We start from the raw sequence: 26,784 nt of genomic DNA, 5'->3' as shown, positions 1-26,784 counted from the left end.
TAAATGGTTACATAATTCTTTATACTGACCCCCAAACCTGGAATGTATCGATTCAGCAATACATTATGTCAGGCCTTTCCACTTGTCCTTTCAGGCTCTTAGTGGGAGGGCTTGAACCCACTACTTATGAGTAGGATATAGATTTAGACCAACATTTGCCTAAAAAATACAATTTGCAGAAGGCTCTCACCTGACTGTAAATTTGCATACCAAGTATGTCAACCATGTCCCTGTTTGCAGTATGTGCATTGCTGCCCAATTAAAAAAAAAATTATTGAGCAGTGAATTCCATATGTCTATCATGACTTCCATTAAATATAGCTAAATAGCGATTTGTTGTTACAGAACATCTCGCATCTAGGTATTTAGATTTCTGAATGTAGAAGTTCCAGCCAATATAGTAAATACTAGACATTCCCAGAATAAAGGGCCTGGGTGAAAACCAATTGTCAAATACCTCTGGTGGGAAAGCGACATTATTTTAAAACTCATGATGCTACATTGAATACTACCTTTACTGAGGTTGTACTTCCTAGGCATTGAGGCTATTGCTTCAAAGCTATATAGTTGGAGTGCGTAGAGAAAGGGTATTTTCTCATGTTGACTCTGGTATTCAGTTCAAGTATCATAATTAGGCTTTCTTTCATTGTCTGGATTTTAGTTCAGCAGTGTATTTTACAGCTAGGTATTAATTTGTGATTAATGAAATAGTCTTGCATATTGCCTTGGAAAACTGATGGGAGAAACTACAAGGTATATTGTGGGTGTACTATATTATCTAAAATTGATAAAGCTCCTTACTTCCTTTGTTAATTGTGATAGGAGTTCAAAATAACTTCCATATTGTCAGGATAATTACAAAACATTGTGAGAGCGTTGATTTTAGATTACTATTGTAACCTATGTTTACGAAGAAAAAGGAGTGAATATGGTTTTCTGCTTCTGGATAATACTGTGATAATAATATTACTATAATTACATAGTATTGTGTGTTTTTATATCATATTACTATGATTTTTAAAGTTATGTTTTAGGGTTTATAAGTTGTAGCAGCATTATAAAGTAATATTTTTAATGGCTATGAAAAAATAATTTGTTTTAACATAAAAGTCCATTGATTTATTAAAAAGAAGGTGAGTGTCATAGAAAACTTTGGTTTGTGCTTATATGTACCATATATCTTAATGAAAGTTTGTGCCTAATTTGCTTATTGAGATTGCCTACAGTAAAAAAATTGTGATAAATTGTTGGCTTTTTAGAAATAAACAAGTGATATATCAATGTTCATAGTGTGGATGTTTTTTGAATAATAATATGTTAAATTTTAAGAATGGAATTGTTTTTCAGATTTGTAGAACATAGATAGCAGAAAGATGTCTAATAAATCATTTCACTTGCGATGGAATAACCACTTGCAAAACTTGAGAACATTGTTTGAAAGTATATACAATGAACAAAATCTGGTAGATGTTACATTGTCATGTAGTGATGGTCTTCTTAGAGCTCATAAACTTGTACTTTCAGCATGCAGCCCTTATTTTGAAGCAGTGTTTCGTGATAATCCTTGCAAACATCCTGTTGTTATTCTCAAGGGAATACAACTTCAGGTACTAGATTTATTTTAATACTTTTACTCCTGACTTTTATGCCTTTAATTTATATTACTACTTTTACTTTATCTTTATACTTTTTAAAATCTTGACTTTGTAACTTAAAAAGTATTATTAAAGTAGCCCTTGCCCAGGTTAATAAATTGAATTTCATAAGTTTATTTAAAGTTATTGAAATAAGATTTGTGATGTAAGAAGTTGCTTCAATTAGATTACTAAAAGTATAAATTAGTGCAGGTTTTGTCCAACTGTTCTTAGATTATGTATTAATGTGTTGATAAATGTTTTATAATGACAATAAAGTAATTTTAAATTACTTTATTTTCAAGGTTATACAGTGCTTTATTTATGTGAAAGAGAAGAAGAGTGCTGTAGACAATTTATGTGGTACAGTATCTTTTCCTTAAACTTAAGAAATTTATATTAAAACTCTTGAATTTTTAGACTTTTCCTATTAAAATAGTACAGTTAACAAAAAATAAAAGCTTAACATTATTATTATAGTATTTTTACAATGCATCATTTGTCAAGTAAATTAAAAGGAAACTTACTGTAAAATTTTAGACACAAATATTAAAATGAAAGAGTTATTACTTATATCATATAATTATATTATACTACTAGTAATAATTACTTATAGGGTAATTATTATTATTTATAGTGTAGCTGCATTTTTGTTATTTTTTTTATGTATCATAATGTAGTCATTTTTTACCAAAAAAGATTACTGCATTTTTTTTGTTTTTACTATGTGAAATGATGTAATATTTTTTCTTTTTTTGTTTTTCCTCATCAAAAAGAGTAATATAGTGGAGTCCACTTTTTGTGATTACTGTGGGACCTGTAACTTTTGATAACAATAACCGATTGATAATGTTAAGCAGAGGATGCAAAAAAAATTATATAATAATACAAACTTATATTTTTACACAGAACAACATATCTTATTAACAGTTTAAAAAAACATAAAATCTACTTAAAAATTCATTAATAGTTGTTTACCTTTTATTGGAGTTAATCAACTCCTGAATGTAGTCTTTGTACTCATAATGTTTGGTAAAATTTGATACCCTGTATTGGACACCATGACAAAAAATTCTCAAGGTATCTTACATCTCTGTGTTAGTTGGTGGATCTTCAACTTCATCCTCCATTTGCTCGTTGTGTTCATTAACTTTTGTTGATGTGGATGACTTCCATACATACTTTTGTCAAGGTTATTGTAGCACTTCAACATCCTTGTCAATATCGACCCAGTTTTCAACCTCAACTCTAGGCGTATCACCTGAAGTTTTAAATTGTATTTCACCTGATTCGAGATCTAAAACAGCAGAAAATTTTATGGATCGTTGAAAATCCACCTTTTCAGAAGCAGTTTTCAACTGTTGTCTTTAATATATACAACTTTATTATAACTCTTATGTATTTTAGATCACTTTTTTTTATGTTGCACACTAGCAACATTAACATCGACACCTTTTACGTTAACATTAATTTTAGCCACCATAAAGTTGTGTTTATTTAAATTTTGCACCAACTGTCGTAACCTTTTAAAGTTTCTGTACCCAGTTTTTTGAAGAATTCTAATTTGGTTTTCAAAATTGGCTTATTATTTGGTGAGTGTAAATTTCATTGCTGCTGAAACCACTTCATTTAGACAATTGTAAACTTTTACTCAGATTTCTTTATAATTCTTTTTCTTATGTAGTGAGCCTTCAATTACATCCTAAAATTACATCCCAACCTGTAGGGGGAAGACGCCCACCTTGTGATGTTACTGGTTGCTACACCACTCCCTCCGTTCCAAGCCCTGAGGGGCTTTACCAGAGGTCATCTTTAGACCCTCTAACTGATTACATCTCACAGTCATCAGCCAGGCCGATGTAAATGCCTTGGCAGGCATTTGCATCAGTAAAATACATTTCAAATTTTGTCTTCACATAGGCCTCAAACGGACATCTTCACATACAACCTAACATGATTTCCTCATACTAAATGATTGAAACCGCAGAAGTGCGAATCCCGCACCTAGTAAAGATTTGACAACACTGTTCATGACTGTGAATGAGTTCCTCAGAAAACGAATGAGTTTAAAGTTAAATCAGTGCTACACTCATACCAATCAAAATTATGTTTTACGCAACATAGAAGTTCAGACCTGCACCCAATTAAGTCGACCAATTTAGGTCACCAACAAGAGGAACGCAACCTCAATCCGGTCTGTGCAGGAGCCGGGAACAAATACCACACCTCCTCCCTCGGGTCCAATCATTGTGTCTCACGTGATATTACCAAGTCACAATCATGACCACCACTGACAGAGGGAAGCCACGCCCCCAGTTGCATGGGTTAACATACCCCGGTGGCACGGCCACCCCCACCAGCGGAAGCTCCAAAGTGAATCACAAACAATACCAATATAATCATGGCACAATGCCAATGCACCTATATCCAACCAATCCAATGTCTAAGCCGGCACCCTCAATTAAACTCCCTCTGCAGACCTACACACCACAAGGGCTCAAAGAAAACCAACCACTATAAACCACTCTTGGCGGATCATCCAGTTAGTACGGATATCCAGAAAGGAATGTATTCTCTCAAGTTCCTTAACAGCTCGTGAACGTTTGACCTCATATCGGAGACAGACATAGAGGACATGGTCCACTGTATCATCAGTCCCACAATCCGGGCATTGACTCAAATCCACCTAATAGAACCTAGCCAAACTTGCCCAAAAGGCACCATGCCCAGAGAGAAACTGTGTGATGTACCGATTGGGGAAGACCCATCCAATCGCACCTAAATCACACACTAGGAAATATACCATGCGTGTAGAATGACCTGTGGGTGATTCATCCCACCTGACCTGCCAAGACGCAAGGCTCCGGTCTTCAATTTCCTGCTTTCGTTCTGATGTCAATAGGTTATTTACCTTGGAAATGTAGCATTCCTTACGCTCATTAGCCAAGATATATCTAATGGTTTAACTCCTGCTATAACACAGACTGCCTCTCATGAGACTGTTCTATAACCGCCTATAACAGCCAGCAAGAGGAGTCGCTGGGCCCACAGCAAAATGTCCATGCAATACCTAAATGCCATGCGGTGAGCCCAGACAGGCGCAGCATACAGCAAAATAGCTTTGCTGACACCTTTTTAAAGGATTTGCACGGTACAGTAATTGAACCCACAATTGAGCTGAATGACTATGGATTCCATAAAAAGAATCAGCGACCTGTTTTGCTACTGTAGATGTCCTTGAACCGAAAATTCTCATCAAGGATAACACCCAGGCATTTTTGAGTCGTAATGTACCGAATGGGGAGACCAGCCATCCGGACCCGGATTCATCGGGTAGCAGCCAATTGGCCCTTAAGCAACATCATTGTGGCATTCATGTTGGAGACACCAGAATCAGAGTGTCTCACAAGTACGAGCAGCTTGAAACTCTACCTTGTTACACAAATCCCCTTCAGTCAGTAGCAGCGCGTCATCGGCATAAGTGACAACACGACAACCACATGGCACCCTTAAATGCAACATCGAATTGAATTCTGTGATCCAAAGAAGAAGACTCAGAACACTGGCCTGAGGGCATCCTTTAGTTAAGGTCTTATGAATCTCTGAGCCGCTGTCATGCAGGAAAACGTTCCTGAGAGCACTTCTAGTTCATTTCATGTACACTTAACGCTTCTGCATCTAAGACAGGGCAGTGGGCCACCATAAGTTGTTAAATGCCCTGGATATGTCCAGAAAAATCTCTAATACATATTTACATGGACTAGAGGAAGTTATGTCCATCACCTTTAGTATGGCATCCTCAGTGCTCTTGCCCGGATGGAAACCATGCTGATTGTCCATTAGCAAATGATCAGTGACCAATGTAACATTAATATGCATGTATAAGACCTTTTCAAAAGCCTTGCCAATCACAGGCAAGGGCATTAGTGGACGGTAAGAAGAACTAACTGTAGGATCTTTGTCACCACCTTTGAACAACAACATCAAGTCACCACGCTTCCAACATGCCGGAAAGTAGCCAGTGAAGAGCAATCTATTATATATTCTAGTTAGAGGATCAAGGACTACTGGAAGCGCTCATATCCGGGGCCTTGTGCCATGCCATACTACAGATTACCTGGCGCACTTCTGCCTCACTGAACTCAGAAGATTGTAAGTCAGTCTCGAAAACCGCAACTTCCTGCCTGACAAACCGGTGGTATGAAACCTCACCCACCATAGTGTCATCTGGGAGCAAATCATTCAGCAAAATGTTAAGGACACGGTCCTATCAATTACCACACCCACGTGGGTTGACAAGGCTGACAAGAGGACATCTTTCCTGCGCTTATGTCCAAGGGCTCTATACACAATTCTCAAAGGGTCTCTATTCCCTTGCTCCTGAACGTAGGAGCATCAGGAATTACACTTGGACGACTTAATGCTATGAAAGTACCTAGCCCTCGCTCTGTGGTAATCTGCAGTTACGGCCGCATGCCGATTGGGATCACCTTCTTATTGCGCAGCCCTTTTGAGTCAGTTCATAGACTGCTTCATTGCTGTCAGGTTCCGAGTACCAACCAGATATACATTCCCGACCAGTGCCTCCAGGAATGGCGGCTTTGGCCACCGCCATCACCGCAGAAGTGAAATTTTCTGCCAGAACATCTCACAGACCAGTCAAGGACTCTGCCAAGGATGTCCCTATCAATGGTGATGTCAATATTTGTACCTGAAAAGGCTCTTCATTTGTTAACCATACCAATGTAAGTGGCCTACTAGTCTGCAGCATTAAAGACTTCAAAATTGTGCTGTGTGATGAAACTGTCAATTAGGCCACCGCCATGATCAGTGATCCCACTGTACCAGAACAGCGACTTCGCATTAACATTGGCACCAATAAGGATTAGACCATTACCCACATACGAAGGATCCTATCCCATCTCGCTAGGTGTTCCTCAGTCGGATCCCTGTATCGGAAATATGAACTAACAACTGTAAGGTTCTGTCCACGAATGGCAAGTCTGACCACAACATGATGTGTGTCAGAAACCTATACCTAAACCTGTATAAAGACACTATCAAGCGAATTCCTGCATAGATTAACAGACATACAGGTATGCCCTACACAAAACTTTTTCCAGCTCTGAAAGCCTGGCAGATCACCCCTAATTACATATGAGTGCTGCAGAAGGACAACATCAAGGCTCCGTCTCTACAATCTCAACCTGGACTACATTAGCACCCTGGGCATTTAGTTGACTGAACCTAACCATCTAAGGAATTAGAGTACAGTGCAACGGCCCTTACGTAACAGCCACACCTCCTACTAACAGCTGGATGCTAATGATTCTTATGCAACCTCTTACAGTTAGCACAGACTGGAGCCTCAAACCTATGCGAACAATCGTCATGCTTGTGGCCCTCTTTGCCACAATGGGCACACACCAAGGCAAATTTACAAAATTTAGACCTGTGATCATATCTGCAGCAGTTGAAACATCTTTGGAGATCCACGTACTATTTTACTTGGCAGGACCCTAAATCGATAAATAGTCTGCCTGCAGACATAAATTTTTGAAAGAGACCAGAATTTACCTCAAAGACTCCATGATATTTATGGGTATCATGCCTACCCGTATTAAAGACCAGCTTGCAGTTCCGCCAGAAGGCGGCTTCATCAAAATCAGTGTTCTGTTCTCTAATGAGGGACAAGACATCTTCGTCGGTCAGGTTACAGTCAATATCATAGACAATAATACGTGGCCTACATGTTCTTTTCGGGTCTATTTTCACATTCAATCGCTTAACTGCTGTGGAAGCCTGCCCCTGGCTTGCAAAAACTCCTCAATAAGTGGGTTCATACCCTTCTGGGTGGTCGCCCCTATATCTACTTCTGAACTATTGTTGTCAGGACCAGTGTTCGAGGAGATCGAAGAATAAAGCTTCGGCCCCCTGCTCCGGCTAGGCTTCTTACCTACCTCACTAACATCCATCATGGTCGGAGATGCCCTGACCTAACAGTATACGAACAAAATGCTTGCTGTATTCCGTCTATTTAGAGATATTGGGCACAAGCCCATAAGCATGATGACTACCTGCAATGAGCCACGGGCAGCTGGAGACCTTCTGTGTTCTCCTGTCACTCTTTGCACCTCTTCGCCGCTGCTGGCTCAAATGTGTGAAGTCAAAGATCAACACACAGTTACAGATTACGGCCCTCGCTCTAAAAGAGCATGAACAGGACTAAGGGTAAAGGCCCCTTTGCTTGTAACAGGGACTTGCAACCAGGAGTCATTGCCACTGTTTTCACCATGATGAGGTGGGTGCTCGAACAAATCATGTGCCAAATCCTCTGAATTCCCATGAAAAGGGTATGAATTGTCTTAACAGTAAGGGCGCAAAACTGTTTTAACAGTTCTCTGACGAGAAGATTGTGAAACTGGGAAAGGTACACACTTGACCACCAGCTCAAAAATAACTGTGAAAAAGACTTTATACAATGCAAACATTGTTCGTGAAAAGAGACCAGAGGTTAGTTAAAATTACAGCAGATATCAACTTACATATCTCCCTTTTCTAATGTCTGATTGATTTTAATTTTTTCTATAATAGAAAGAATTTTTGGTTTACTAGCCATAATCCCAAAAAAAAAGAAAAGAACCTAAACGCAATTGAAGGACATAGCATATATCTACTATAATACCAAACATACTGTACTGTAATGTACACTGCATAAAAATGTAGTTAGTATTATATTCGAATTATACATTCAATAACAATAACTGTAATAGTGAAAGTCAGCTTGTACTCTGATACTGTCCACTATTGTATACCATACAGTGCTGCTAAGTTTCCATGTCACAAGGCAATGATGAAAAATAAATTTACTAGTACAGTATTTTCAGTTATGGACTACGTGTGAGGTTGTTTGACAAGTTATAAAATTTTTAACATTTTATAATGAAAATTGTAGAATAGTGTGTTATGCATCACCCTCATAGGTTTTTATTACACCATCCATTTTTATATTTATGGCCTGTAAGAAACAAACAAAGGTGTGCTGTGCTCCTGAGTTGTTGATTGATCCTTGTTGTATAGCAGATAAAGAAAGTTATTTATAAAATTGTAGAAAGTAGTAAACTAGAAGTTGTGATCTAGTGGAACTCAACTCCTATTTTAAAAGTTAAATACTTTTGTTATTAACCTTCAAAAAAATGCCACACCTATTGATTCAGAAGTAATTGTGGATGTATTTTTTTACTATTATGGGAAAATTTTGGCTTTTATTTTGTGTAATAAGAGTCTCAAATACATTGATTGGTATAGAAATTGTAAGGGATCAGCATGTACTTTCATTCAGAAGAATCTTAGTTATGAAGAGCTACATTATATAGAGTTTATTTTGCGTACTCTCTAATTCTGTAATAAATGATTCTCTTTAAATTAAAGAATACTAGATGTTGTATTTAAAACTTGGACAAAATATTATTGTAGAGTAATATCTTACCGTTCATAGTTTTGCTGATCATACATTACATTTTATGCAGGTGTACTTGGTTTTGAATTCTTTTTTCATCTTATTCACATTTCACTAGATTGTTTTTTATTTTTTTGTTTTGTAAAAATGTATGGTAAACTTGTAAACTTGAAATTTGAGTTACAATTATAGAATAATTGAATACCATTGTGTACCTTACTCTACTAATACCAGCAGCATACTCAGTACTTTTAATTTTTCTGCATGTTACTATAAAAATTGATTTTTATAATTACGTAAATACAAAATTAAATACCAAATTTTTCTGACATAGTTCATCTTAACAGCAGTTGAAAAATTTAAACCAAGAAATTTAGGAATAGAAAATATAGGCTGTAACTATATTATTGCAGTTCACAGTACATCATTTTTAATCACACCTCTCTTGTGCAGATTTTATTGTGCTTTGCAGTGACTTTAAAAAATGTTGTATTTATTGAAGTCATCAAAAAATAATAAGATTTATATATGTATTGTGCCTTCAGTATTACTTTCAGATAGTGTAATTATTTAAACTGCACTAATGAGATTTTACAATTTCTTAGAAAGTTTAATATCATGATATTTTAATTAATATTAAATAAAAAAAGCCAGCAAAGGGTTGTTTAAGTTTCCCAGCTTTGCTCCTTGACGACAGATTTTTACATTTCAAATATGCCATAAGGTTTTTAAATAATAATGATGTAATTTACAATTTTTATAATACTATTGGGAAAAAGATAAAAATATTCAGTAACAAACTTTGGTTCTGATTCTACCTGCTTAACTAAATGATAACATTTTTACCTAAAAATTATCTAGTGTTAAAAGTACAATTGAAAAAAAATCAAAATTTGTAGTAAAAAGATATTGGATTTCTGTTGAACCCAATGACCAATTGATGTTTTTATCAACAAAATTTACATATTTGCACCATATTTAGAACATAAATTGTTAAAAAAAAATTGGAATTATTTTGTAAAGACAATTTGGGTACCATTTGAACCCCTTGCTCAACAGATAACTTTATATAACATTTTTAATAACAGGCACAACTTGAAAAACAGATAAAATATTAGGAAAAAGTTTCATTTTGTCTACATTAATACTTGAGACAGTTGGATTTTCAATCCTTTAAAGTTTAAAAAAATTGATATGTTAAATATGGATCCCATTCAGACCTCTTGTTTTTTGGTTTTAAAAAGTTTAAAACTAAAAACGTTTATTTATTGGAGTAATTACTTCAATAAGGCTTGATTTGGTGAAATGTTATTCAACTAAGCCAAAAAAAAATTATAGTTTACTAAAAAAATAAAAAAGGGTATCGTGATCATTCAGTTTCAATGTCTAATGAGGTTGAAAATCACTAAGCTGGGATATGAAATATAAATAAGGATATAAATTTCAACGTTTTTTGTTAGCGGATTTCTGGGATATGAGGCAAAAACTCTAAGAAATAATATTGAATCCCCCACCCCTAAATCTGATTGACTAAAAACTTTGAAATGTTAAATAACTTAAGAAGTACATTGTACTAATCCTCTGTTTTCTACGACCACTACAAAAAAGTAAAAAATTAAAAATTGTGAAAACTACTCCTCCCCTCTTTTTAATTTTGTCCAAAATTTAATGTCATCATCAATGCCTTATATATAGAAATTCTTTGAGACATTTTTTAGAGTTTATGTTGAGCCAATCAGGAGATATGATCAAAGTACAGGTCAACACAAGTACTTATGTACATGTGCTATAAATTTATATAATTTTTCTTATTTTTTTTGATCCAGGTAGTCATGTGTCAGCATTTACAAAAACCTTCATACCCAAAATTTTAGCTGATTGTTATACTTTCCCTTTATAGCTACGCTGCTGCAGCAGAAGTAGAGCTGAGTTGTAATTGGGAAATAAATATTCGTTGGTATTGGTTAATCATATACAGATGTACTATTTTCATTTTTATTATTGGTGTTATTTATTTTCTTTATAATGTACATATATTTATAATATAGTTTTTTATATTATACAATATTATTACTTTAAAGGTAATTTCTAAGTAGGTCTAATCCTGTAAAAATAATTAAGTACAATAATGTGTAGTGTATATTTTGTTGTACAGTAACATATAATCAGCTACTTATTTGGAATGTGATGTTGTATCTACTCAGGCCAATTATTCCCGAGCTGTTATTAATTAAGCTGAGCAATTTAAATAAAACAATAATAGGGAGATTTAAGTTCAAATAAAAGTATGTGGAACTTTACTTGGACTTAAACAACCTAGGTCCTGTATTATTTTATTTTATTAAAATAAAATGTATTATTTTATTCTTATTGAAAAATATTTTTGTTTACTTCTTTTCAAATAGTATAGAAGTACAGTTTAGTTGGTGGTGGAAATGAAAATAATAATATTAATAATTATTATAATAATAATTATATAGGTCCATTATTCTATTAGACATGCATGGACTCTTCTTTGATAGTATGTTTTTCAATTTGTATGTAAATAACATTAATTATTTTTTGTAGGAAATGCAGACATTATTAGAATATATGTATATTGGTTCAGTTGATGTCATGGAAGATGATCTTGAAACATTGCTCAATGTAGCCAACGAACTTCAGGTTAAAGGTCTAGTTCAGAAACAACAGTTAGCTACAAATGGTTCTCCAAATCCACCCAACCAAGAAAAGAGACCAAAGATTGAAAATGACAAAAAAACTAAAGATCTGGCAGTTAAACCAGAGAAGCAATGGAAAATAGAAACTATTCTCTCACCTGATGCTGAAGGTTTTTACTATGGAAAAAGAAAGTATGGTAATAAGGCAGGAGAAAATAGTTTTAATGAACAATCACAGGTAAATATAAATAGTTGAGGTTATGCTAGTAATAGTTTCAGTTAGACTTATAATTTAGTCCAATTTTATTTCAAAAGTGCAGAAAAATATATATATATGCTGTTTTTTAAATAATATAAAACATCTGTGTTGGAAATTGAAAATTAATTGGAGAACTTTGTTAATTATATTTTTCAGAAAAAATTCTTTCATAATTATATTCAGTTCTTTAGTTCAGTTTGACTATTCCTTACTTTATTTATATGTATATAAAGCACACAAATCACTTTATTTCATGCTATAATTCAGTTACTTAATTTAAAATTAGTGTAATATAATAATAATTAATAAATAAATAAAAGTGTTCACTGAATAAGCATTCCTGATAAAAATAAAATACATTAAAGTTCTACCTAGGATAACTTAATTTACAATACAATTGTACATGGACTCTGTCACCTTCAAAATAGTTTCCTTGGGAAGCCGTGCAATACTTCAAATGGTTTTCCCATTTGTCATAGCAGTATTAGAACTCAGAAACCAGAATATCCTTCAAATGATCGGTAACATTTTAAAAAGTTTTTCTAGTGTTCCAAAATGGTATCCTTGAAGTGTTTTTTAAAGTCAGGAACAGGAAAAAGTCTGGTGAATAAGGTGGTTGTGGAACTACAGGAATGTTTTACTTTTCCAAAAAAACTTTAATTGAGAATGCAGTGTCAAGGTGCGTTTTCATGATGCAGCGTCCAGTTGTCTTTGATGGCTGGTCTTTTACGGGTAACTCTTCTGCAGTCTTTCAAGAATTTCTTGGTAAACATATTGATTTACAGTCGTCCTGTAGGCAAAAACAACTTTTGGACAATACATTACTATCGAAGAAACAAATTAGCATGGTTTTCATTTTTGATTTGATCATTTTTGCTTTTATGGAATGTGGTAAGTTTGAAGTGTGCCACTTCTTTCTCTGGCCTTTTGTTTCTGGGTCGTACTTAAATATCCAAGATGCATCACCAGTAATAACATTTTTTTAGAAAATCAGGATCAGTTTCAATTTGCCCTAGAAGATTGCGGCACACTTCCACCCTGTTGTTTTTCTGTTCAACAGTGAGATTTTTGGGACCAGTTTTGCACAAACTTTCTTCATGTCCAATTCGCTAGTCAAAATTTGAGGACTGTGGGGTATGTTTCAAGTTCAGTAATTCAACAATCATTATGCCGGTCGTATTGTATCAAGTCTCTGATTTGTTCAACTTTGTTATCACTTTTTTATGTTAATAGTCTTCCAGAGCGTGGATCATCCGCAATTGATTCCCATCCATTTGAAAATGCTTTAAACCACCTAAAAGCATGGGCTCGTGACAGAGCATCATCTCCATAGGGCCTTTTCAATTATGAAAACGTTTCAGTAGCATTCTCACAGAGTTTAACACAAAACTTGATTGCACAATGTTGCTCATATTTAGTATCATTCATTTTTATAATGGACAAAAAAAAACTTGTTTTACAAAAAGTTTGTTTATGTCTCACATGGCAACAATAGATTAAAAATATTAATACCTAAAATAAATCAACTGTTGATATAACCATATGTTTACTAGAAAATTTAGTGTTGCCACTTTGGCTACCAAAAAAAAATAGTCTCATTATTTTATTTACAGACCTTGTATGTCTTACTTGTTAACTGAATTTGTTGTTAATACTGTAAAAGATCTGATATCCAGCATTCTTGTAACCAGAATGCTCTTAATAACTGGCGCATTTTTATCAAGTACTACAATAAAAATGAAAAAAATACTGTAGATCAATTTTGTTAAATGTATTACTCTAAATTAAATAAGTGCAGTATCATATCTTTAGTAGCTTATGTGTGGATAAGAACAGCGATTGATGAGCCATAAGTGGCAAGTAAGGTTATTAGGCCTACAGGTTATTACACACAATGAATCACCAACAATTGGAAATTCCAAATGTCCTCCAGCAGTAAAAGAACTTCCTCATTTGCCAGTGGAGTATAAAGCAAAGGCATATGCGTGGATAAGAAAATTTTTTGAAAATTGGTTTCTACATAACTTTGTTCATCCTGTGAAAGAATGTTTTAAAAACTCAGAAAGCCAGAAAACAGCAAGTGTGTCATAATTCATAATAATTGCACTGCCCACCGTGTAATATCATGTAACTCCAATCATGTAATATTTTCATATCTTATCTTCCTCCAAATGTAACGGCAGCCATCCTGAGGTAAGATAACAAAATATGAAATGCCATTATAAAAAATACTTATTTCAAAAATTGTTTACCATGATGGATCAATTAAAGAATTCTTAAAAACCTACGGCATAAAAGATGTGATTTTTAATGTAGCTGTTGGCTGGAATACAGTCAAACAAAGCATCCTATAGCTTGCTTGGAAAAACTTTTCTACAAATTCAGTTAAATATTTTTTAAGAAAGTGAAGATAATGTGCAAGAAATTGTCAGTCTATTAATATCAAACTACTAGGTATTTTTCAATTTAGTTAATTGAACTGTGATGGATAATTAAATTTTATTTAAGAATAATTTTTTTAGTACCTTTTGTATCAGGCTTACTTAATTTTTTAAAACTGGATTTCAAAACCTAACCAAACCTTCAAAACCGAACTTTCTGCTTCAAACGTTATGAGTAATCTCATTTATGATGATGTAATTGAATGGACCGGTGCTGATGCAGAAACTGAATCATCATGGGAGATAACTGAGATTAGCACTGTTCTACAGGAATCAAAAAATAATGACGATTCATTGAATGATGAAGATGAATTGCACAAGAGAAGATTAGTTGGGCCACTGCAGTAAATATATATATATGCTACTCTTTTAAATGTTGCTGAAAGTCAGCCATGCTACTCAGAACAAGAAATTTTACAGTTGTACATGCTTCATTCAACTTTTCTGTAAAAGCAATTGTCACTTAACAGGCAAACTAATATTCTTAAAATTTTTTGTAATAAGGGAGTGTAAAAATATAGTTAAGATTGTAACTGTATATATGAATTTTGTGCACCATGTTTATTTTTAATTCACATTTTTTATGTGTATTCGTTAAGTAATGCTTTGATTTAGCATATATACAGTACTGTATTATTACACAATATTTTAATTAAAATACTGAACTGTAGTTTTCAGTGTTTTGTGAATTTTGTATGAATTTTACAACCATGGATTGTTTTCCTACAGTTATTTCTGGATGAGTAAGATTGTAATTTTACAGTATTGTAGTATTTAATTTTATTTATACTAGTTTATACTGTAACTAAAATTCAAATATGTATTACAGTACAGTATTACATTAATTTTAGTATATAAGTTAATTCTTATGTAACCCTCAGAATATGTCACGGTTTGGAGGCCCTACCGGTGACTTAGCTACCATTTATATAGCTATAAGGCTATGACAGAGAATTTTCATGCTTATTTGTTATTAGTGGTAAAGCAAAAGTCCTACCACTAATAAGTGTCTGCACTTTCTAGCTATGGAGCTGATTTATTTTTGCCTTCCTCTGTCTTATACTGTGATATCACATTACAGCATTGCCAATATTGATTACAATTCTTTTCATTGGTTTTTCCATTTAGATTTTTCCAAAATCCTTTCATTGGTATCTTTAGATTGTCAACACCATCAATTAATGGATAAAATGTGCATCATAGTTAGAATACCTTTAGTGTCACTACAACACCTTTATCCATCAGATCTGTGATGAGGTTGTGTTGAATGACATAATCACAATTTTTATTGGAATTTATGTCTGAAGTTCACAGGCTTTTTGAGAATAACTTACTTTATTAATTATCAACCCTTTTGTTTGAAATTATTTTAGTAATGCAAACCAGTCCAAAAATGATTCACAAACCAGTCATTGTATATACATGTAATTACTTTCAGTTTAATAAATTTGATTTATAAAAACCTTTTATGGTATAAGGAGTCTTTGGGTGACAAACAGAAGTGTTTTGAATATCAAATTCCATATTTATTTGCATTAAGTAATAAGATTAAATGGTACTTTGCTGCCTTAAAACCACTTTTTTTTTACTCTCTTGTATTAAGTAAAGGAAGTGTTGTGATCGCGAAAAATTTTGGTTTTCAAATTTCAACGGAATATCCATTTTGACCATCCCTGAATCCATCTTGACTAGTTTCAGCGTGACGTCTGTATGTACATATGTATGTATGTATCTCGCATAACTCTAAAATGATTAGCCATGTATGTTGAAATTTTGGATTTAGGATTGTGTAACATCTAGTTGTGCACTTTCCCTTTTGATTGCAATTGACAGAACCAAAAGTACCCAAGAAAGTCCAAAATTAAAAAAAAATTGGGTTTTGTACTTTTTCTTTGAGTAATAAGAGCTTTTCAACAATATATCATAAGTGGTACTTATTTTCGTTGGTTCCAGAGTTATAGCAAAATAAAATTTTAATAAATGAAATATTTGGACCTTACAAGGGAAGGCACATCGATTTGGATCAGACTTCATCTCCTTTTCTTTTATTTATTGAAATAAAAGATTATAAACTTTTTACAATCTTTTTTCAGTTTTTTTTTAACCTTTTTTTTTAATTTAAATATATTGAGTTATTAATAATTTATTAATCCATGATTGTAACAAAATTTTTACAATAAATAATAATTATTCAATAATAACAAAAAAAAAAAAAAAAAAATAAGAAAACAAAATTATTAGTGAAATAAAATTTTATGTACTTTTAAAAGTGTGTATTGTGCGAGGGCTCTCCAGAAAGTAACTTACGTTTTGAAATAAAAAATCAACCAAATAAATAAAAATGTTATTATATACATTTGAAAGGGACAATCTTAAACTATTTTTCTACATAGTCACCATAAATTAAGGCACTTATTATAAAAATGCACAAACTTTTCAATTCCTTTTATGTAGAAATCTGCCGCCTTAGATTTTTGAGCTCTATCTTGCACAAAACTTGTGATAACCAAGCTTCCCTGATACAATTTCATGTAGTAAACTTTGTGAAATTTGGGGGAAATGAAGCAAGAGTTCCGTAATCATAATGCGGCAATTTTCACAAATATTATCGTCAGTTCGTCAGTCACAAGATTAGGCCAACAGCTGCAGCCCTTTTTCAATTGATGTAACTTACAACAGTTAAATATCATGATTTGTTTTTATTCGCCACTTCACTTTGTTTTCAACACTGTGTATTCTATCAATAATTGTTTATTCTTTTGTTTAAAATAGCTTTGTTTTGTTTTTTGTTGCATTTTTTTATTTACTAATGGTCACCATTTAACATTAAACATCAAACTAACCTAATTGTCATCTAACCTAACCATTAAACATGTTTGTTTAATATTATGTAATAATTGATGGCATATGTATTTGGTCATGTTACTATGAGTAACAAGCACATTCAGATATGTTGGGTGTGTTACACACCTCCTTTATCCATACGTGTTCTGTTATGTACAGAATTAACTGAGTATCATTCCAATAGATAACATAGAACATTTATTGCTGTATAATAGTACATTGACCGTGAATCAGAAAGTCATACATCTATCTCTTTTAAAACATGTCATCTTGCTCACAAAACTGTGCATCTCAGGGTTGATTTAATTTTTTCTGGAGTAAAATATCTTTAAAGTGTGTTAATATGAATCATTTATGAACAATTAAAACAACAATCATAATGGGATTTAATAAATGTATCATATAAGTTAGAGGATTTTCTCCTGAATATATTATATTACTATTTAATTATGATCTGATTTACAGTCTAAGTAATACACTGAATTAGTATTGGTTGTGAATATTATCTTCTGTTTTCTTTTTAATTACAGGAAGGTACATCGATGTATGATGAAGATGGTTCTGGAGTGCCAGATAATGAAAACAGTATACAAATGCCTTTACATCCATTAATAAAGGTAGAGGAATTTGAGGACAGTAATGCACCACCTGCTCCAGAAATAAACAACTATCATGGAAATGTACCAGCAGAAGAGACACCACAAGAAAAAGCAGCTAGGACCCAAGAAATGATTGATGAACATGAGGATGATGCAACATTTTGTTTGATCTGTAACAAAAATTTTCATAGTAGGCAGAATTTACGAAGGCATCTACAAACACACACTGGAGAAAAACCACATCGTTGTGAATACTGTGAATTATCATTCCTTCGATTATCACATCTACAGCGGCATATACGTGTCCACACTGGTGAACGCCCTTATGCTTGTAGTCTTTGTCCAAAGCAGTTTTCAAGGTCTGACAAATTGAAGCAACATGTCTCACTTCACCATACTGGCTATCAGCCAAAAATGGGAAAGAAACCACGTGGGCGTCCAAGACTGGTAAGAGTGTGCATTATAGATTATTACGTAAAGTTTTTTTAAGCAAATGATAAATTTATATGTTAAAACAAATGAAAGTATGTACTACTATAACAATAATTTATACATTTTAATAATTTCAGTTAACAATGAGAGTAATAACTTTTATTTTTCTTTTTAAAGGTATCAAATTTTTAAATGACAAACTGAATCAAAATTATTAAATACAGAATGTTTATAATATTTTTAGCCACTTTTACTTTCAACCATCTTCTTGTGATGCACTTCCATTGATGGCTGTAATATGGTCACTTTCAGTGAGTAGTGCTGCTGCTCTCACCCTAGTATCAGATGTTATTGCTAGAGGTATTTTAATTGGGCTGCTACATATTTAGAATATGGTCAAAACATTAGTGGGATTTGAATTATATTTATTCATTTATTATATTGTTGTTTGAATGCATGTTTCAAAATGTTCACAAAGATTAACATTTGGTTTTTTTTGTATGTATAGAATAATAAGGTTGTTGATGTTGGAAGATTTATGATTTGTGTCTGAGATGTTCAGCAAATGCTGATACTGTGTTGCTGAAGAGAGCTTGTAATTGTTTATTACGTATTTAATAAGCTGGGTCCTGTCTGAGAAATGTGCAGTCAGAGCAGTGTCTGGAAATTATTATTTTTTTGATATTTTTATAATGGTTGTTTTGTTCTTCTTCTAAAGGTGCTACATTTTAACCAGCCCTTAAAATTAAATTAGCAAGCTATTTTTTATGAGCGTTTGATTGTGTATGTTAGTGTGGTATATTTTTTCAATCTTCATTTCTATTTTGGTTTATTTTGTTAGGTACTATCTCTTTAAATGTTCACTATATCTGTTTTATGTGCTTGATTTATTATTATATTGAGTTTTTCATTAGGTTTTCAAATGTAATGCGTGTTCTTTAGTATGTGGATCATACTTATAAAAGTAGGTAGTTTATGTGAGGTTGGTTTACAGAAGATGTTGAGAATGACTGTGGATCATACTTCTAAAAGCATATAATTTATTGAGATTGGATGGTGTAAGATGTTGTGTAAGTCTGTCATTGTTGTTTTTCTGTTTAATTTGTAAATTTTTTTATGTTGATTGTAATTGTGAGGTTAAGAATTATGTTGTTTTCGTATTTAACTATAAAGTTAAATTTGTTATTTTAATATGTAAATCACTTTTGTTTTGTAATAATGTTTAGTTTTGATTCATATTATCTTTGTACTTAAATAGTGGTTTGTTTTGTCCAAATGATGCTGATAATGAGTTATGGGTATGTTAATATTCTTTTTTTGTTTACAGAATCTGTACTGTTTTTTATGTATATGTTACTGTTTAATTATTTATGTTTACTAAATATATATATATATATTTATAATTTAAAAATGAAAAATTATACAAAAAAAAAAATAAATAAACAAAAATAATGAAAAATTATATATTTATATTTTCGGATGATCTTTTTCTGAAAAAAGGTATAATTAACTATAATTGGTACTTATTAGCAATTGTAATTCTATTTTTCTAAAATGAATTTACATTAATTTATGTAAATGAATTTACTAGTGTTATAGTAAAAGCTGATTAAACTTAAATGTTAGCAATTGTAATGTCAGTCGTAATATGTCCCAAGAAAATATGAATTATTGAACAAATTATAAACTGGAATCATATACATCTGAACATGTGATCACTATAAAATATGTAGAAATATTTATGGTTCAGCATTGCCTTACAGATAAATTTAATTTATTCATCAGTTTCTGCAAGTAATAAATCCCTAGGTTTTATAATTCATGAAACTTAATTGTTTAGCAGTATAGCTAATGTTTAGATATTACATTACATGTCTGTTCAAGCAACTGGATAACCAGCACCAAGTAAATAACCCACTGGGTTGGCCTAGTGGTGAATTCATCATCGCCAATCAGCTGATTTGGAAGTCGAGAGTTCTAAGGTTCAAATCCTAGAAAAGACAATTACTTTTACATGGATTTGAATACTAGATTGTGGATACTGATGTTCTTTGGTGGTTGGGTTTCAATTAACCACACATTTCAGGAATGGTCAACTGAGACTGTACAAAACTACACTTCATTTACATTCATGCATGACACCCTGATTCATCCTCTGAAGTAATACATTACAGTGGTTCCGGAGGCTAGACAGAAAAGCAAAGAGTACCAAGTATATATATACATACGTATAAGTATTTAATATTATATGAAATATAAACCACCAAAACACAGTAATTTGTTAAACTTACCATATTAATTTACAATTATAGCATCCAACATCTTCAGTAGGAAAATTAAAAAAGAAAATTAAATTATATATCTATTAAATATCTAATCTGAATTAATAAATATATATCTATTAAATTATATTAAAACATATTCGTTTAATGATTTGCATTTTATTAAAAATTATATTTTCTGTTGTGATGTTTTGAACAATATTAAGTGCGTATATATAGTTTTTCTGTCCAGTACTGGAATTTTATTATATATATTAAGAGATTTTTTTATGGATTTTTTTTTTTTTTGCTGCAGGAGTTATTATAGAAAGAAGATTAATTTAATTGCATCTGTGAAGTTTTTTATGATCATTCAACATTGCATCTTTGTAAGGCAAAAGTTTATCTTTTAAAGAATTTACAATCTGTGTAGAATTTATAAAAATTAAATGTAATGATTGTGATGCTATTTATATATGAAAAGCAAATAGATCCTTTAAAACTAGATTTCTTGAACATTACAGAAATTATGAAAATAATAAATTAGGTGTAACTAATATGGCAGAACATTTAAGAAAAAATAAACATTCTGTTTCTTATATTAACACAAATTTAGAAATATTAGAAATTAATAAAGATGACATAAAATTAAATATATTAGAAAAATATTACATATTTCAATACAAATAAAATTTCAATATGATAACATCCAACAGTATTTGAGGGAGATGTTTTTATAAAAACTGCAACAGATAGCAGCACTCTTATAAAGTAATACATAATTATCATTATTTTATTATGCAGTAATGGAATTACTTCAATCATGATTGAGGATGGGGGATCCCGCAAAAGTACTTTCATGAAAAATTGATAAGATATATCTTCTCAGTATTCTTTATTAGGTGGCTTATTTAACAGAGTTTAAATATTCACAAAATATACACAAAAAAAAAAAATATATATATATTTTTTTTTTGTGTATGTTGAAGTCTTATTTTATACTAAATTGACTTTCACTGAGTTAACTGACTTCAGTGATTCCCTATTTTGTAAATGAAGTTCGTTTGGTGTTTCTGTTGTAAGTTTTCCAGACATTATCCACAGTGAATGGTTTTTTAAATAATGTAAATAAAAAATAACTTAATCTAATTTACAATTTGAAGATATTTTTACTCGTTATTGTCATCATTAGTATGTGATATTGTTTGTAATAATATATTGACTGATCTCATATTGATGTCTGGTATTTTTGGAATAAAAATTCAAGAAAATGAATTGAAAGACAAAAAAATAAAAATTAATATTACTACATTCTAGAGAACCTTAGCGCTCACATTTGGTAGCAGTCTGACTTGTTTATATAACAGACAGCAGTGTTTAATTGTCTATCCTTAAATTTAATAGGAATAAAATTAAAATATATAAAAGCTGACTAGAAAACTACCCCAAAAAGTAAAAAATAACACTTTTTAATTTTTCTTTAAATTTTAACTTGTCAGATAAAAGGTTAGCAAGTTGAATTTTTCCTTTTCTCTAATTACAGAAGGTCTAAATTTAAAGAGTTGAAAACATTAGTTTTTAGGGCAATTCTTTTTGTTATTATATTATTAATACTTTTTAAAGTTATTTTATTACATTCTAGGATTACTTATAATGTTGTACTTTCTTTAAGCAGCTCATCTGAGTGTGGTAGAAATTGGAGGATTAGTTAGATGCGAAAGAAGTGAAGATTAACAGTAGAAATTTCACATTGTAGTAAAAATATTTATCTTTTTGTATAATATCCACATTTTTTTTTTAAAAGATGGTGGATCTGCAAAGAAATGTCAGTTGTATGATAGTAAGAAAATAATATCAGATCAGACTTATTGTTTGGCAAATGCCCAAATATGTTATGGGAAGGTTTGATATTGTTTACATTTTGTTTTTTGTCTTAAAATTATATCTGTTCAAGGGTTTAAATTATTTTTTTGGTTGTTGTAGCATCCAGTATCATCTGCTTCTTGTGATCCTCCTACATCTGCCTCAACAAGCTCACCGCTGAACAGTCTTGCTCTACCAAGGCACTTCACAGATATTACTGTCAGTCCTGTAACATCATCATGATCTATAGAACCAACACTGCCACGCAAACGTGGTCGACCTAGACGATACTTCTAAGATTGTTTGGGATACCACCTTTGTAATGGTAGTGGAAATTATGACTAATGAATGCGCTGGATTCATATGCATCTATATATATATATACAATTTTTTTTTTTTACTGTAGATAATACATCGCAGTACTGTGTTCCCAGGACATCTATAAAACTACTTGGGTTTTTATGTGTTTTATTAATAAAAATACATTAAAATTTGTTAACCAATAAAATCTTTATAGTAATTATCTATCCCCATCTCTTTAAAGGGACCACAGAAAGGAAATATTATTAAAATGCTCACATGTACATATTATAATGTTTTAGAGTTTTCACTTTACAGTGTAATAAATGGAAAATATTAATTCTACATGAAACTAAAATAAAGGTTTTCTTCAGATGAAAGTTTGGATGGCTGATTTCACTTTATTTTCTGAATCCTGGTTTACTTAAATTAATTGTTAGATTAAATGTGATAGATATTAAGATCTCCAAACCTTAGAACATAATTTACTACAACTTTGGTAATCTTGATTTTGATTTGAAACTATTTGAGCTGTATGTACTTACATAAACTTACATAAACTACATATCCATTTGTGGTGTTGAAATCAGTTCACTTATATATATATTATTTTCTGTTATATTTTAATTTCCGGAGATTTTTCAGTTTTATTATTAACGTAATTTTTTTATATTTTATACTGTTTCATGTTTTTAGACGTAATTGAAAATTGCATTAAATTTATTGGAATTAAATTACTCATTTTGTTTTCAAATAGTTGTCTTAGTTATGTGTATTTATTATAAATACTAATATTGATTTTAAGTATAAAATATATTCACTTGTAATAATTGATGTGTGAATTGTAACATTAATATAAAACTAGCTAGTAAAAAAAAAATCATCAATCTTATATTGAAATCTTTACAGATTTTGTAATAATACATTTGTGTATGACCATGTAATATGGTATATTAGGATTTTCCTCAATATCTTGCAGTGATTATTTGTTTTAACCCTTTCTAAGCTACTCCGTTGCTTACTTTAGCTAGTTTGTTTTTTCATGAAAAATGATGAAAGATGATAATTCTGTGGTCAGATTAACATCACATTTTTAATTAAAACCCAGTTTTTCCTTTTAATTGTAAAAGCAGTTATAGTCCAAAAACATTGTCATCATCAATCAATTTTTAAAAATAATATCAAATTGTTCAGTTTTTTCTGTTTCTTCCTGACTTATCACATTTTGTGATCTTATTCTCCAATTTATCTTTGTGATATTTACACATGTAATTTTTATTTAGAAAAGTAGTCAGTTTCATTTTTTGACAGTATTAGCCATATTTTATTAAAATATAAAAAAATAAAAAAAAACCATAATCATAAAACTTTACAAAAACATTAATGAAAATCCTCATAAAAAATATTTTTATTTATTTTTTTTTTTATAGTTCACTGACTACAAATTTTAAGATCAGCTGTCAAAATTCATTTTTGACAAGACACAATATAAAAACCACAGTAATGACGTAAAACAAAAGTATATAGTAAGTATGACACAATGTATATTTTACATTTAGAAAAATACTTAAAACATATTGGTTATATTACTATTGTTCATCACAAAATAATCTTATAGAAAATAATATTTCCTTGTATAATTCACTGACAATTTTAGATGTTTAGATTATCTGTCAACTTCATTTCTGACAAGATACAATTCATAATATAGAAAATGCAGCAATGTATCTTAAAGATTTAGAGAAAGTATTAATTGTAATATAATTAAATATTAATTTTTATGTAGTGTAGAAAAATAAAGAACTACAATAAAACATATCAATCTTTTACAAAATCATAAAGATTCTCCTTTTATCACTAGAATCAATCCCATCAAAGTCTTCAAGTTAATCAAATGAATGCATTTTCAAGTTCCTGTAAAACTCATGGTAATCTTAATTTATAAGAATAGTATTGACAGATCTCATTTCTTTAAGGGTCGACTGACTTCTCTATAACAGTATTAGTCAATATCAATATTACTAACAGCTCTTCCTCTTTTTTGCCGTCTTAGGTCAAGGTTTCTGAATGGTGCAACCTCATCAAGGGTATATGTAAGTTTATAATGCAACTATTTAATTTTGCACCTTTAAACCTTCACTTCTTTAGCAGAAAACTTTTCATAAAATGTTTACAAAAAGCAAGAAATTTTCCCTGATCATAAAATATACCTCAGACTATCTTTACAAAAATCATGCCAGAAAATATCAGTCTTAGCATGACTATGCTCATCTCTGTGCCTTTGCTTTTTTGCCTTAGTTTTTGCATAGTCATTTGTTCTGAACCTGCTTAGCAAAATAAATATTTGATCAATTACTTTAAGTGACTTTTTAACATTGACTGAAAATACGACAGCCATATTTATGTTCTGGTTTTGACTGTCAGAAATATCAGAAAATGTCTTTACATATTTAATATGGTCAGGGAACATAATTAATTTTTTAAAAAGGCAATATCATCTGCAACTTTACCAGTAGTAGCTTCTTACCACATGAAACAGGGTGTGTATTTATGAGTTGTACAGTCTCATACCATTGGTTATATGTTGATAATAATCACTTATAATAGAAAAAATTGGTTGAGAGGAAGCAGATGCTGCAGTTCAGTTAATAATACTACTTCATAAAGGTTGTTTTTGTCTGGTTCCTTGTACAGTTTACTATCGTATGATTTTTCTGCCTCATGCAAAAGATAAATATTTTCACGTTCTTGACATACAGAGAAGATTTACTTTTTCATTTTGAATTTATCGCATGTTTTACTAGTGGTTGTGTATAATTTCTTTAAATTTAAAACATGTAGATTTAAAAAACTCCCAGAAAATATCACAGCAACCTATCTTTACACTGTTTCTCTCTGAATGCAGTAAGTATTCTTTGTACATTTTGTTAATTGCTAAGTAGGTTGCAGATAAACTTTGTTAGAGTATTGTTGATAGAATGACTTATGCACCTAGGATAAGTATTTGTGAATGACCTCATCTCTTGTTCATTGATTAAATTAGAAGTTAGTGTATTTTTCTCTTTTATCTGTAATTACAAGAGAAAATTTCAGTTTTTCAATTAATTGATTGGCCTGTGCTCTAGTGACCATGATGCAGTTCTGCTTATTTCAGCTTATATATTAAGAAGTGACATATTATGAAAATATGTTTCTTGTTCCTTTCCACAGCTTTATGTGAAAGAAGTATCTTTCCACTGAGTATCAAATTTAGCATCTTTTGACTTTGAGATGAAATTGTGATTTATAATGATATTTTTAAATATGTCTTTCTGATCTGTAGGTAAGCAGTTATGGTAGGACTGTCTTTTACAATAGTGTTCTAATAGATATAGCCGTTTAGTGAGAATTGATATGCCTTTCTGTTAATATGTGCCAAAACCAATTCCATTTTTGTCTTTCTTCGTACCATTTTCTCGTTCCCTTTTTTTGTTTACTCAAGCATTTTGATGGCTGGAAAATAACAGTTTTTATCTTGAAGAACCTGACTAGTAAGAAATCATTCTGAATAAATCCCAACTCGACTGGTAGGACCACAACACGTTCTGTCATTTCAACAATTTCGTGTATAGGCACAACATGAGGCATCAGTTGACACTCAACATATTGAGTCTTGATATGATTATTATTTTGAGTTTCTTATCAACTGGAAATTAAAAAAAATTGTTAAATAAATAAGCCTACCGTTTTAGTAACTAACTAATAGTTTATGGAAAATGAAAATCTGCTTTTAGTCATAATAGTCATAATAATCATTTTTTATATTATAGTTCAGAAAAAACAACACCATATCAATTTCAACATGAAACATGATTTTTGTGAGGGAATCTTCTGAAACTAGGAAGTTTCTGGGATGACTAGATTTTCTAGAAGGTTAGGAACTAGTACCTTCTGTGTTTGTAATGAAAATTTGGTGCTACTTTAGTACGCAGTCTCCTTCCAAGTTTAAATTTTTTAAACTTTACACAAAAACCTAAGTATAATACATCATGT

General features: G+C 31.3%; 1 protein-coding gene across 2 annotated transcripts in view; it reads left to right on the top strand.

The window, feature by feature from the left end:
- The window catches only part of LOC142325293 (uncharacterized), a 30,387-nt gene extending 7,255 nt beyond the window's left edge, over positions 1–23,132 (top strand). For both annotated transcript variants that reach the window (XM_075366852.1, XM_075366862.1), the window contains 4 exons: positions 1,348–1,607; positions 11,662–11,991; positions 17,828–18,343; positions 22,573–23,132. In XM_075366852.1, coding sequence (XP_075222967.1) covers positions 1,374–1,607; positions 11,662–11,991; positions 17,828–18,343; positions 22,573–22,695 — 1,203 coding nt within the window. In that variant the 5' untranslated portion in view covers positions 1,348–1,373 and the 3' untranslated portion in view covers positions 22,696–23,132. The remainder of the gene's footprint in view (positions 1–1,347; positions 1,608–11,661; positions 11,992–17,827; positions 18,344–22,572) is intronic.
- Positions 23,133–26,784: the final 3,652 nt, after the last annotated feature.

This window comes from Lycorma delicatula, chromosome 1, assembly GCF_047948215.1.
Source record: "Lycorma delicatula isolate Av1 chromosome 1, ASM4794821v1, whole genome shotgun sequence".
Taxonomy (NCBI): Eukaryota; Metazoa; Arthropoda; class Insecta; order Hemiptera; family Fulgoridae; genus Lycorma; species Lycorma delicatula.
The sequence above is the reverse complement of the archived record's forward strand: the minus strand, read 5'-3'. Positions and strand labels throughout refer to the sequence as shown.